This window comes from Cololabis saira, chromosome 23 (assembly GCF_033807715.1).
Source record: "Cololabis saira isolate AMF1-May2022 chromosome 23, fColSai1.1, whole genome shotgun sequence".
Classification (NCBI taxonomy): domain Eukaryota; kingdom Metazoa; phylum Chordata; class Actinopteri; order Beloniformes; family Belonidae; genus Cololabis; species Cololabis saira.
Genome location: NC_084609.1, coordinates 27,395,663 through 27,410,472, shown reverse-complemented (window position 1 = coordinate 27,410,472; position 14,810 = coordinate 27,395,663). Strand labels below are relative to the sequence as shown.

Here is a 14,810-nt window from a genome sequence, read left to right as displayed (position 1 = left end):
ACATAGAAACATAAACTCACATGTTCTTAGCATTAGCTGCTAACCAAAGAGGTAAATTATTCCTTGGAGATGAATAAGAGCTACAAGGCACACATGTCTGTTTTGTCATTTCTACTGTAGATGTCTACGAGCATACTTTTGACCAACAAGTGTGCAACAGTTGTGTTTACAGCACGCTTTTGGTATTTTGAATTGGCTGAAACAAATGATGTTGATTACTTTTCATTTAAACTGAAAAACTGTAACATTTTTCCCTTTCCCCGTTTAACTCAGCATGTGATGTTCTTCCTGTCTACAGATGTCTTCCCCGTCCTTCCCTATGGTTGTCAAGATGGGGCACGCTTATGCTGGAATGGGAAAGGTGGGTGTCTTAACTTATTTATACTGTCTTGATATTACCCCAAACCGTACTATTCCCAACGGATTGTTTGTGACATAAGTTGACTTTGACTTTTGGATTGAAAACAGATAATATGACAGAAACCTGCATGTGTCCCATTTGCTAACATCCTGGTAAACTGACACCAGTGTGCGAGTGCCAGTGTGTGCACTTCCTTGAATGACAAGTTTAGTTTAGTTTAGTTTTCAAGTTTAGTTAAAATAAACGTATACAATTGAGACCAATCAGACATTTATAATGGTCCTTTGGCATGTATGAATGGGACCACTAGGGTCTGGTTCCAACGAGGAGTTAATCCATGTTGACCCCCCTTTAAAATCTCCAGCTTTACAGCAGAAATAAACATATTTATTTTTAGCATGAATGAAGCTGGTATAGCCTCTAATAACTATAGGCAGCATTAGAAGAACTGGACAATCCCTCCTCGAAGAACCCATTGGTTTATCCAGTGTTTTTTAAGGCTCTTTTCCTGTCCCACCCAACAACACCATGTTGCAAATGACCGCAACAGACAGCTCTGGAAGTCGCCACGCCCATCGCGGTTCAGTTACCTCAAGTTGGCCATTTTAGCTTAACATAACTAATACTAACTTATGACATTAACTAACATTGCCTTACATCAAATGTGTCAATCCATATTTAATTTCTAATATTGCCAACAAATCATATTGATGTTACAATGACAGGCAGAAATTTGATCGACCAAGTCTGCCGACAAGCGGATGCTACATGATAGGAATCTGGCCCACCCCCACCCCCTGGGTGTGTCAACAAAAGACACTCCCCCCAATAATACATACATTTGTTGTTTTTTGAAGTAATTTTACATGATGTGGTGCAAAAGAAATCCAGCTATGGAGCCTGAACCAGGCTATAAATGTGTTAATTTACTAAGTCTTTATATTGGTATTTAACATGGAAGTCAGTGGAGATTGAGCCGGCCCCCTGTGATTAGTCAGGAGATTACAACTTCACCACAATTTATTTTTCTTTTGTTTTTCCTTTTTGCGTTTTTTTTCTTTTTAATTCTTAAGGCACTTAAGTCTTGTTTCCCATCATTTTCTTTTTATTTCCACTTATAAGTATCACTTAAAGGGGACCTATTATGAAAAACACGTTTTTTCTTGCTTTAACATATATAAAGTGGTCTCCCCTCACCCTGCCAACTCCGCCGGCCGGAGCTTCTGCCATTTTTTCGTAGCAGTGTATCGCATCATTCAGGCAGCCAATCAGCACAGATCCTCATTATCATAGCCCCGCCCACTCAGAATCCTGCATAGATAATGAGGTTAGAGAATGGGATGATAAAGACATGGCTCAGAGGTCCCCTTTAAATCAAATATGCTATTAATCAGATGTCTCTAACTGTCTACCTGCTGACTGGGAGACTGTGCCTGAGCCGTTGGACTGGCCGCTCGGATGTTCAGATCTGCTCCTCTACTATCAGACCTCAGGCTCAGAGATCTGTCTGGCCTCCAGTCATCTAAATCAAACATGATAGTATCACAGCAGCTTTGGCTAGACGGAGGTTCAGGCAGGAGGCTGGAACCCAAACAACCCCGTATTGCAGTTCACACGGACCGGTTCTGACTGTATGCACTGAAATCAGACACAAGGGGCCAAATCACAGTTTTAATCAGAGTGTTTTTTTATTGTGAGCGTTGATATTATTATGCTGCTCTCTAAAACAACAGGCAGTATTGTTTAGTATTTAGAATAAATAATCTACTGATGTCTACTCCAACAATCTGTAGTATTGATTAATGTCGTAAATTTAATTAAATGTAGTTCATGGCAGCAACGTGAAATTTAACAGCTAGATTCCAATTTTCCTGAAAATTCACAGGCAGGCTCTGTCTTTATATCTTTTACCGTCTGCCCGGCTGTCTGGGTGGGTTTGGTTTCCTGTTCAGGAGCCAGACGTGCTATAGAATATCCCATAGGACCCGCGAGGGAGTGGGAGACGTTGTTGAGCAGAACCTCGTTTGACCTCTCAGAGCTGGAGGGGAATACACCGGGTTTAGATCACTCTTGTTTTGTCTGCTTTTGTGATTGAGCCTAATGACTATATTCATTTTGTTCTGTTTCCATAACTACTGCACAGATAAATGACACATCCGTAATATTCAACTTGGACTTTGTAAAAGAAAATCTACAGAATTGATCAAAGAAGCATATCAGGAAAGCAATGCTTTTATTTTGAAATTTAGGAACAAACCTTCTTACCTTTTCAAATAACAGGTAATATAACTCTTAAGTTGTGTATAAAAGTTAGTTTGAGAGTTTTACTGTGATCTCCTTTCACACTCTGGATCAACTGGAAGCTAAAGGCTGCTAATGTTGATTTATGGAAACTTCAAACTCATTATTGGTCTATAATTAACATTTCTGAGCTTGATCTCTGATCTGGCATTCTTAATTTATGGATGCTTAGATGTTATTTTGGTTCATTCCTTTGTCAGTAGAAAATAATTATAATGTTTATTTCCCCTGAGGTTTGAGTAGGTGTCACATGATTCAATTAATGGGTAAATACAATTCTGAGGTTCAAATTCAAACGATTTCCACTGGATTCATGCTGGTTATAAATGATACTTTAGTCAGAATGTGCTCTTCATGTTAAAGGTGTCACAATTTTTTAAGTCTCTTTCACATTTTTTTATCAATATACCAGTAATATATTACAAAGGTCCTAGGGCTGGGCGATATGGACCAAAAGTCATATCTCAATATTTTCTAGCTGAATGGCGATACTCGATATATATCGATATTTTTTCTGTGCCATAATTGGGGTTTCCCCCAAAGCTTTATAGCATAGCATCTCTGTTAGCTTCATTTTTTTCTGAGGCAAACCCTTAAAAAAACAGTCAGTTTTAATACAAAGCCTCGTGCCAAATGTCACACAGGTTCCTTTATTAACAGAGGTCTGCACAATATCAAAATGTATAAAACAAATGAAATAAAAATAAACTGCCTGCATATATAGAATAAAAATGCTTCTTGAATAAAATAAAACAAATATCCCTTTCCTGCATAACAATTAAATTAAAATACACTGTGCAATTAATACAGTGTAGACAGTAACAGGCAGACTTTTCCACTGAGGTTGACAGTTGTGCAAATAAAAAAACATTTGTGCAAATAACAAATAAAACATTCAAGTCAATTTGTCACAAAATAGGCTATATCAAAATCATTAAAAAATATATATATTTTTTTTAATCGATACAAACGATATTGTCTTGTACCATATCGTGTTTTAAAATATATCGATATATATTAAAATCTCGATATATATATCGCCCAGCCCTAAAGGGTCCCCTTCAGCTCCATTTAAGGCACTCGGTTTTCAGGATGAGGTTTTACCGTGTTTACCTCGGAAATCATGTGGAAGTGGGAATAACGTCACCCCTGAGTTGATTTCAGTGATTTATGAAGTCGGAAAAGACGCAAATGCTCTCTGGAAGCTGTTTGATCAAACCTGTCCACCTTAAATCTGTTCAAACTTGGCCCTCGCTGCTGCGAAACATCGACAAAACACAGAGTGCGCACCGCCCTCCCTCCAGTACCACCTGAGAAAACACGCCCCATCCTGGTCTCAAGCACCTCCGCTACTTCATGTACACAAACGCAACACACGATTGGCCGGAGCAGCGTCTGTTGTGGCTCGGAACCAGGACTGATTAATTATTAGATGATAAACTAGCAGACCGTGAGGAAACACCGTGTTCCTGGTTGGAAATCAAGCAGAATCGCTGACCTTGCCTTTAGTCTGGCTGAAATAAGCTGGTGCTGAGTGTTTACTTTGTTAAACAGTTACTAAACAAGTTTTGTAACTTGTTTTGTAACTGTTTTCCCAATGTATTGTTGTACATATATCCATGTATTCATGTTTTTTTGTTTTTTGTGTGTTTCACTCATAGTGACATGATCATTTCTACCGTCTTATTTGCTCAGAAGTCAATATAAGTTGTAAAAACAATATCCCATGCACACTCACACACACTTATTTTTTTGTCTTTATTCTTTATTATTTATATATTGCATTATTAGTTTGCCATCACTTTTGTGTAGTTACACTTTTTGTTTTTGTATGTTAATCTTGTGTTCTTTATAACACATGAACTTTTAATAACTTCGGCGGAGGCTTCAAATAAGCCCATTGGGTTTTTTTGCCTCTTCCTGCACCTATAGTATTTATAATTGATATTTCCTGTATATTTTTAAAACTGTGCAAAACAATAAACTAAACTAAAACTAAACTTCAAGAAGAATCCACGTCAAGTGAAGTTTCTCCACGTTTCAACAAAGACCTAACTTTTGAGGACAATTGAAATTAACTGCCAGCCTTCCCCCTCCCCTTCTTCAGCAGGGTGCAATTAAAACTGGTGTTGAAGCTTTCGACCGTACAACTAATGCAGCATGATTTTAAACTGAGGAGAGCTTGAGACGGGGAAGATAAGTGTACTCTGGACTTTACACATCTGATTAGGCGTCCCCTTGAAAAAACAACAGTTCTACTTTGTCAGGTTTTGACATTTCACACGCAGATTTTTAGCTTTTCCTTCATATGACCCGTTTAAAGTTGAAACATTTGGGCAGTGGAGGCTGACCTGCTGACTCCATTCCCTAAGGCCACGTTTCCACATAGCCGGGTATTCACAAAAACGGATATTTCCCCCTCTACGTTTTGAAAAATACCATCATTTACACGAACCCGTATAAATATGCTGTTAAGGTGCTATGAGCAGCCAAACCTGCAGGGGGCAGTGTAACGAGAAGATAAAGTCATGCTTGCCAATCAGAATCCTGGAAAAAAACATCAACAAATGACACGAGTAACTTCCAGTTACTTCCAAGATGAACGAGAGTCTTTCGTTTGGAGTGACAGAGAAGTGGAGTTACTTTTAAGTGTGACTTTAGAATATAAAACAGGTAAAATACAAGAAAATATTGACGGTGGCCAAACAAATTGTAAACACAGGCTGCACAAATGACGCTGGTGACGTCTCTGTCGCATTATGTGACGTTCTGAAGCCTAAATGTCCGTTTCCCTCCGTTTACAAGCAAACATGAAGACGGAGGTTTTGCAAATCTCCACTCAGCTTTTTTTTTTAAATTCAGGAACAAACCTTCTTACCCTTTCAAATATAATAAAACTCTTAAGTTTTGTTTAAAAGAAATAAAACAGAGTATTTACTTAGTTTGAGAGTGTTACTGTGATCTCCTTTCACACTCTGGTTCAACTGGAAGCTAAAGGCTGCTAATGTTGATTTATGGAAACTTGAAGTAATTATTGGTCTATAATTAACATTTCTGAGCTTGATCTCTGATCCACTTTGGCCAACTTTTTTTTTTTTTTTGGTGACTTTGAGCTTTGTTTTCGTGTAAACGAATGGCTAAAACGCATGAAAACACCACCGTTTTTGCTACGTGTAAACAGGGCCTAAATGTATTAGGTTCTGGGTAAATCTTATCTGATTACATTATGCAGAACCAATATGAAAAGTTAAAATGTTTATTTCCATAATGATGGATTTTATTGGCTCCTGTGCTTCCTGGGGTCAAGTGGCTCCGGGTTTCTTGGGCGTTAAACGTACTGAACAGAGGAGAACACAGTCATGAACTTAATAACCCAACGTGTCGTGAGCTCGGCAGGTCAACACAAGGACAAGGAATCTCAGCGCTCAGATTTTTAATCACCACCTCAAACAGCATGGGTGCGTTTTAGCGCTTGTGTTTTATAAGTGTATCTGCAGATTGATAACTGCTGAGAGCTGAAACTAATTTGAAATCCCAAAGATACTCTGGAAAACGGCTCATTCCAGCAGCAGGACTGTTAAATGTGGGCCTAATGGAGCCGCGCAGCAGCTGCAGGACGGCTTTAGCAGAACCATCTGGGACACTTCTGAACAGAGGCCTGGAGGTGTTCACTGGCCCCGTCACAGCGGATAAACCCATCTCAGTCCACTACATTAAGATGACCAGGGAGATCTGATGAAAGAACATGAAATTCTGCTCTCAGGTCTGGTAAATCTGCAGTGAACCTGAAGAGAGCCATCGGGAAGGAAAAAGCCAATCACAGGCCGAGGATTCAATTGCATGCATGTAGGTGTGGCCTCCTCTACAGGTCCAGCCTTGGAGCGACCGAAAGCAACGCTGTTTCAATTTTAGTTGTAGTCTATCTTTGGGTCCAGCTATCATTTTAGTTTTTATTAGTTTTAGTCACGTTCATTCTCCTTTTAGTCGTGTCAAGTTTCAGTCAACTAAAAGTCTGAGCATTTTAATCTTATATTAGTCGGAACAAAGGGTAAAATAGGTTGCGCACATCCAATAGCTCAACAGGTGCTGGTCTCAAAGCATAGATCCAGGAAAAAACAAGAGAGGAGACCGCACAGTTTTTCTCCCTAGTGCAGATTTATTTAGCACATCAATACGTTGTAACGTTTCGAGCATATTTTGTCCATTTTTGTCTGAAGAAGAGCAAAATGCGTCTAGAGACTACTTTTGTTCTATTAGACACTATACAAATAAAATTGAATTGAACTAGGGAGCAAAAGTGTGTGGTCTCCTCTCTTGTTTTTTCCCCATGTGTCTCATTTTAGTTGACAAAAACTGATGACATTTTAGTCTCTTTTTAGTCAAAGATTGTATTTATCCAAACCCATTTTACAATTCAAACAATGTTATCTTAATATTATATTGTTACCTTATAGACTCAAGAATACATTCATTCCAGATACAGAAGACTCTATTTAAGTTTACAACATATTTATTTTTCTGCATTTCTCCCCATCTTTTTCTTTTCCACGTCTATGTAACAAAGGTGTATCCAAAGCTTTAAAGACTAAACTGGTTTAAAGACAAAACCAGAGGAAACAACTTAAAAAAATGGATATTAAGGATCTTTATTAGAACATTTTGGTCAATGAAAATGAAGACACATTTTAGCATAGTTTTTATTTTGTAATCTACATTTTTAGTCTTGTTTTTATTCGTCTACAATATTGCATTACACATTTAATTTTTGTTATCGTCACATCACCAGCATTTTCGTTACATCTACCTCTTTTCGTTTTCCTCAGGTGATAAAGGTTAGTTGACGATGATATTTAGTCATAATTTTGGTTGATGAAAGCAACTTCACCTGCAACATAGTCCCTCTCCCCCAAAAAAACGTCATGAACACAACCAAAATAAAATGATGCTGAATAGGATGTTCGGATGTTTCTCTACCTCGATGAAAACGCTTCACAGACATGTCATTAACATTTAGTTGACATGGCTGATTTGAAGGCTGTTTTTAAACTGTAGGTCTTGCTGGTCACATCCAGTTTTATTTCATTTCATTTATTTATTCTTTGGCAACTTACTTGCATCATCTTGTATATCTTAAAAAAGAATCCATTCCATTTGTGCCCCATGGGAGGAACATATCTGGTGTAAATGCAGCCCAGAGAAGAGGAGATGGCATTACCCACAATTCCTTACAGCCACATCGTTCAAAGCAGTGCTCACTTTTTTCAGACTCCTGCTAATTTGGATTCATGTACTGTAACTAATTATGGGAACAGGAGGGTGAATGTGCATGGCCAGCTGCGCAATTATATTTCACTTATGTGGGTTTTTCTTTCCTTTTTTTTGGTTTTTAAATTGCCAGTTCGAGCATGAAACAATACTGTGAGAGCACACGAGGGACTTTGCGTCGTCGCTCCCCTGGAGCAGATGCAGCTTCCCCTCTGCAAGCCCGCATAACGGTATCCTGAGAGTGTGGTCGGATTCCTGTTGCATGAATATCTTTTCCTTGGTCCTTGCAGAGTCTCCTCACCAACTCACGGCACTTTCCACTGAGGTTGAGGAGAAGTGTATAGCAGAAGATGCAGGTCCATCCCACTGTCAAATCCTCCTCTTTTTCCCTCCAAAGGACGCAAGGACAACTCAATTCCAATTTCCAACTCAAACTTTTATTTTTCTTTAGGTTGGTTGGTCACTTCATCACAATAGGTTGTAAACCTTTAAAGACAGAAACAAAAGTTAACATCTTAAAACATTTAAATGAATCAAATATCTTAAACAAAATTAATCAATATTTTAAGCCTTTTAAATTGAATAAAGAAAATCTAATTTCATGAATTTCCCACATTTTAAGCCTTTTAAACCTTTTAAATGGAATAAAAAAAAATCCTATTTCATGAACTTTCCACATTTTTAGTAAAGTTTTAACATTCAACAGAATTGTAACATTTTCACCTTTGTATTATCCTTCTGTATTCTATACTTAAAATTTTTCAAACTCAAAATGAAATATTTTCTTACTGAAAAATTAAATATTATCTGCAAACTCATTCAACACAAAACCAATGAAGTCAAAGCTGCAATGCTTTCATTAAACAATCTACACAGCAGTTAAACATAAACTTGACCATATTAAGCAGCATTTCACAAACTATGAAAGCAAATAAAACATTTCACCAACCATTGGCATCTTTGGACTGAATCCATGAGTGGACTTGGATCTTCTTTCCTCTGAAGTTTTTTTGTTTGACTAACTGAGCTTCCCCCAGTCTTTCTCAGGTGTTCAAAATCAGTGACAATGACTGATCAGGTGACCAGCAGCCTGATTGCTGCTACTGGTGCATTCTGGGAAGTGTAGTTGGGACCCATTCCTGAGATTCAGCTCAACACCCACCGTAACCCCAGTATGTCCCGTTGGCCGTGCTCTTCCAGCATTATTTCTGCTGAGAAAGAGCCCAGAGGAATAATTTAACCCACCGCTTCTTCCCTTGGTCTGTCTTCGGGAGTCCATAGAGGAGAACAGCTGCCTCTTGGTCTCCAAACTCTTCTCTCCCTCCTGTGTAATGAGCTAGAGATGCGAGCACACGTGTAACTTAACAGGCCTCTTCCGGACACTAAGATCTTGTTAGTACACTGAAGGGATAAAAGAGAAATACGACATTTTTCAAATCCAAATTAGATTGAATTTAATCTCATTTAAGTTATCTAACATGTGCTGTGTTGACTTTAGTTTATATTTTACTCTGAAGTTCTTTTTAAGAAACTGGGCCGTTTCTGTTCTGGGTTCGGTGACCCTCCTTTAAAGATTGAAGCCAACCTTTATAGTTTTGGAGACCTTTTCCCTCTTGCTCTGTTTTTTTAAAAGTATTTCCTCCGTCGCTTGCTCTCTGGTGTCGGCATGCGTTAAAAGTGTTCTCGGGTTTCTCTGTTCCTCGGTGACGGTTTGGACTTTAATTGTGAGGGCGTTTAGGATTTGTTTGTATTCAATTGTTGTAAAAAATAAAAAGCAACCTGGATAATCATTTCCTAACACCTCGCAGATTTTCCATGCAAACATTTCCCCTGCTTTTCCATGCAGAGACCTTTTCAGAATATTCCTGTTGAGGTGTGTTTTAAAGCCACAGGGGATGTCGTGTGAGCGGTCCAGCCCAGCAGTCAAATAAAATCAGAATACATCGATATGCCGATCTCATTAATCAGTATTTTATTCCCAATAGAATACAGAAAATCTCATCAAATGTTTAAAATGCAGAAATAGACCATATCAGAGACGGATTCTTGTCTGAAATAGGATTCAACAGTCTTTGCTCCTCTTTGCCGTATGTGTCCTTTAATGATTTGGCAAATAGTTTTCAATTGTTGAATTGTCAGTATGAAGTTGGTCTTGCTGAGAGATGCAAAACCTTCCCTAAAAAATGCTGTTGTTGCTCATTAGAGAATATACAGTACACCTTTCAGCACTGATGTTAACTTTTAGATGCACAAACACTGCACTTATGCACCCAAACACGTCAGATTCCGACTTTTGGACTAAGCGCCAATAGCAAGTAAGATCTCTCTCCTCCCAATTCCAGGAGAAGAAGCCTCTGTGGTTTCCTGAAAAAGGTTCAAGTTTGGATCAATCTGACCACTGGACTGTTCCTACTTTATCTGTGTCATTGCGGCATTTCTGTGTGGCGTTCACCCGTGGTTTCACCTTCGTGTGAGAGAACTTCAACCTTACGGGACGATGCACTGCTTTTTTAGTCAGTGATTCCCAGAAGTTTCCCTGAGGCTGTGCAGAGATTTCCGTGACACAGCCATGTCTGTTTTTAAGGATCACAAGTGGCCAGGTTTTGCTCCCAGCGTACAGAGATTCCCCCTTAAATCTTTACATGACATCACAAGTGTTGGATTAGAGAGCTGACGGATTTAATCCATTTAACTCTGCCGCAGGCCCTAAAAATAGAAACTTAAAAAAAGAACACACTTAAATAACTTTGTTAGGGTGAAATTAAAGTATTTAAATCCTTCGTATATTCTGAGAAAATTAAACTCAACTCCATGGAACTTTTTCGTTCGATACAAATACAAGCTTGAATTTCCCTGACAGATTTATTTCCCAGTTTAATTTCAAACCAACTCCAGCTCCAGATCTTATTGAGTCTAATTTGAGCCCATAAAGTGCAGGCTAAGTTTGGTCTGCAGAAAGAAAACAGCAATTCATTCATGCCAGTAAAAGTTTGTGACAGTAATTGGGTTTTTCCATCTCTTATTACGTGCAGAAGCTCCTTCCTAAAATAATGCACAAAAAACATCCTTAGTGACTCCAAACCAATTTGTTTTAATCGTGTAATTGAACATTCGCTGCTTCCGTTGCCTTTTTTTCCACGTGGAAAGTTTGTGGGAAACAGATTTACCTGATTCTTATGTCATGAAATGGCCTGATGAGAAATGCCTGCTCTGGTTTTATGACGCGTTGCGTGCCGTTCTGCTGCCGTTGCGTCATCTCCCTCCCGTCTGTGTTTACTGTTTACGGCCTGATGTGAGGACGGTGACGCGGTTCAAAGCCGCCGCCGCGGGGCTTTGTTCCCGGCGGGGAGCCGCCACCGATCCGGGGCCGAGCACGAGTGTGAGATTCTGGTGGGAGTAAGGCCCCGTTTACACAGAGCAAAAACGGAGGCGTTTTCATGCGTTTTGGCCGTTCGTTTACACGAAAACGAAGCTCAAAGCCCCCAAAAACGATCATTTCTGAAAACTCCGGCCAAAGTGGAGATTTTCAAAAACTTTGTTTTCACGTTTGCTTGTAAACGGAGGAAAACGGAGGAAAACGGAGGAAAACGGAGATTTAGGCTCAGAACGTCACATTATGCAACAAAAACGTCACCAGCATCATTTGTGCGACCTGTGTTTACAATTTGTTTGGCCACCGTCAATATTTTCTTGTGTTTTATATTCTAAAGTCACACTTAAAAGTAACTCCACTTCTCTGTCACTCCAAATGAAAGACTCTCGTTCAGTCTTGGAAGTAACTGGCAGTCAAGGCTGATTTATGGTTCCGCGTTACACCAACGCAGAGCCTACGGCGTAGGGTACGCGGCGACGCGCACCGTACGTAGGCTACGCCGTCGATTTAACGCGGAACCATATTATTCAGTCTTCACACGTGTCATTTGTTGATGTTTTTTTCCAGGATTCCGATTGGCTTGCATGACTTTATGCTTCTCGTTACACTGCCCCCTGCAGGTTTGGATGCTCATAGCACCTTAACAGCGTTTTCATGCGGGTTTGTGTAAACGAGGATATTTTTGAAAACGTAGAGGGGGAAATATCTGTTTTTGTAAATACCCGGCTACGTGTAGACGTGGCCTAAGTGGCATCTCACTGACGAGTGGCGTCTCTCTCCCACAGATTAAAGTGGAAAACCAGCAGGACTTCCAGGACATCACCAGCGTGGTGGCTCTGGCCGGCACCTACGCCACCACCGAGCCGTACGTCCAGTCCAAATACGACATCCGCATCCAGAAGATCGGCAACAACTACAAGGCTTACATGTAAGACTTCTCGCACCGGCGCTGTGCCACGTTCGGTGGAACTGCAACGCCAGAAATCTTGTGGGTTTAACAAGTACAACGCTGCTAAAAGTGTCACGGCGCCGGTCCTGGTGTTTGCTTTGGCTGTTTTCATGTGAGAAATTCAATAAACGTTTGCTGGATGGTAAATAAACATGGTGAGGCAACCTGAGGAGTATTTCCAGTCAAGATCCTGCATCCCAAACAGAGCCGGGCTTATTGTCTGGGGAATAATTGCTGTTTATTCTTTAGGGATTCCCAAAGTCTGGGCCAGAGCTGTCAACCTGCAGACATGACAGCTTCCTGCACACGCTCAGATTTCATTCATGCATTCGATAGTTCCAACATCATCACCTGCACATCTGAGAGTGCATGTAAAAACATGTAACCTTAATGAAAAAGATGCTGCAGTTTTGCTGAGTCGGACGTCATGGACCGGCCTCTGGCATCATGGGACTAATTGTGAGCTGTCCAGTCTCATTAGGGCCAACATTTTATGATGTCATTAGGCAACAATTACCTTCTAAAACGTTGAAGCATGATACAATCTATGCACGCAGCACTCAGGCTCAAAGCTCAGCTGTGAGGCTGGAAGGATACTGTCACAACCAGGCTTATACAAGGACACAAATACAGGGTATCAAGAGTCTTTAATAGTAATTCAGGTTTAATTCCAAGGCAGAGAAAAAAAAAGCAGGCTATAAAAATATTATCTATGACGTGCTTCTTCACGAAGAAGCAGGGTTAATCAATGCCAAAAGTTAAAATCACTCCACACAGAAGAAACAAAAGGCTATGCAAACTTTAACTAGAAAATTCAAATAAGATATAAAACTTACAACAAAAAATATCTCACTAGGAGGAAACCGACATTAACTGTGGCGATGACTGTGGTCCAAAACTGTGAAGACGGCAGGGGTGAACGCACATGAACAGAGACGAACACACTGGCACAAGACAAGGGGAGACGCAGACTATTAGAACACATGAGGTTAATGAAGAGCAGGTGAACACAATCAGCAATCAGGGAAGACAATCAGACCAGTGACACATGGGGAAGGACAAGTGACCTGAAACAAGAGGAGAGTTACTTCTTTCAAAATAAAACAGGAAATGAAAAGACAAAAAAGATCCAATACAAGAAAACCCCACCACGGTGTGACAGATACTTCCATCCATTGATCCGTAAACTATACCTGGTTGTTCCTATCCAGGGTCCGGGGGGGTCTGCTTGGGTCCATGCCGGGTGTGTTTGAGTGACAGCTCGCCAGTGTTGTTTCATGGCTACACATAGATGAATGACCACACTCTAGCACAGTGTTTCTCAATCCTGGTCCTCGTGGGCCCCTGTGCTGCATGTTTTAGATGCTACCCTGCTTCAGCACACCGTGATAAAAGTACCTGTGTCATCAACAGAGCTGTGCAGACCTTGGTGACAAGCTAATGAGGACCTTTAATTAGAATCAGGTGTGTTGGTGCAGGGAAACATCTAAAACATGCAGGACAGTGGGCCTTGAGGACCAGGGTTGACAAACACTGCTCTAGCAGGAACACCATTTCCAAGCAAGATCCAGTTCCACCGTCAATCAGCTGAGTAACCACGTCGCCTCACAGAAAACTGACATCACGTGAAAGACCGGACCCATGTGAGAATCATCACTGCAACAAAAACTCACTGCACTTCCTGTAGCCCAGATCTGAATGAGGTGTTATAATGTTGTCACAAGTCTCTGTGACTGATCTAAATCCGTTCGCCCTCTTGATTGTTTTCCTCAGTGGTAGAAATGTATCTTCAGCTCTTCTTTGTTCTGACTGGACGATGCTACGGACATCGTTCGTTTGTGATTCTGTCGCTAAGAAGTTTCAAGAGAACTGCATCAATTAAAAAGCCCTTCCTTGAACACTGCAGAAGAAATGTTTGTAATGGAAAAAATGACATAAACTACGATTACAAGAGACACAATTTCAGGAAAAATGGGAAAAATGGACAGATTATAGAGCACAGAAAGAGGACACCACCATCTCCACTAGACTATAAGGACATTGATATGAGAATAATTGCTTTGTGAAGTATGTAAAACCTGACACTGTAATTGTTGACGGAATTTTCATTAAAAAAAAAATGCAGAACATGTCAGCTGATACCAACCAGCCCAAAATCAGTCATATCTGATTGGAATTTATACATTTGGTGAAATATGTGTCACATAAAACAAAGTTTGTCCTTTTGGACTTGAAAAACCTTGATGGCATTAAATAATTAATTTAAAAATTTAGTTTATTTAGATATCATTTGTTCAAATACACCTCGTAGCTGCTGATATCTCACAATAATCTCACAAATAGGTTCGTTATGAAGCAGTTCACCATGAAAACGAGTCCACTTGTCTTTTATTAAGGCCTTAGATCGCTGGTCTCCAGATGACAGAGAATCCACATCAGTGTGTTATTCAGGTTAGAGCGCTCACACTTTCAGAAGAGAGAGCGTTGCTCTTCGCCGCCCTGCACGTGTGTCAGACGTCCGTTCAGCTCGGAGTAGAGGCCTAAAACTCTGGAAAAGTTAC

At 40.1% G+C, this 14,810-nt stretch overlaps 1 protein-coding gene across 1 annotated transcript in view; it reads left to right on the top strand.

Moving 5' to 3' along the window:
- Window positions 1–14,810, top strand: part of LOC133424144 (synapsin-3-like) — a 194,624-nt gene that overhangs the window by 148,717 nt on the left and 31,097 nt on the right. The window contains exons 7-8 of the mRNA XM_061714594.1: window positions 299–361; window positions 12,086–12,228. Of these exons, the coding sequence (XP_061570578.1) occupies window positions 299–361; window positions 12,086–12,228 (206 nt within the window). The remainder of the gene's footprint in view (window positions 1–298; window positions 362–12,085; window positions 12,229–14,810) is intronic.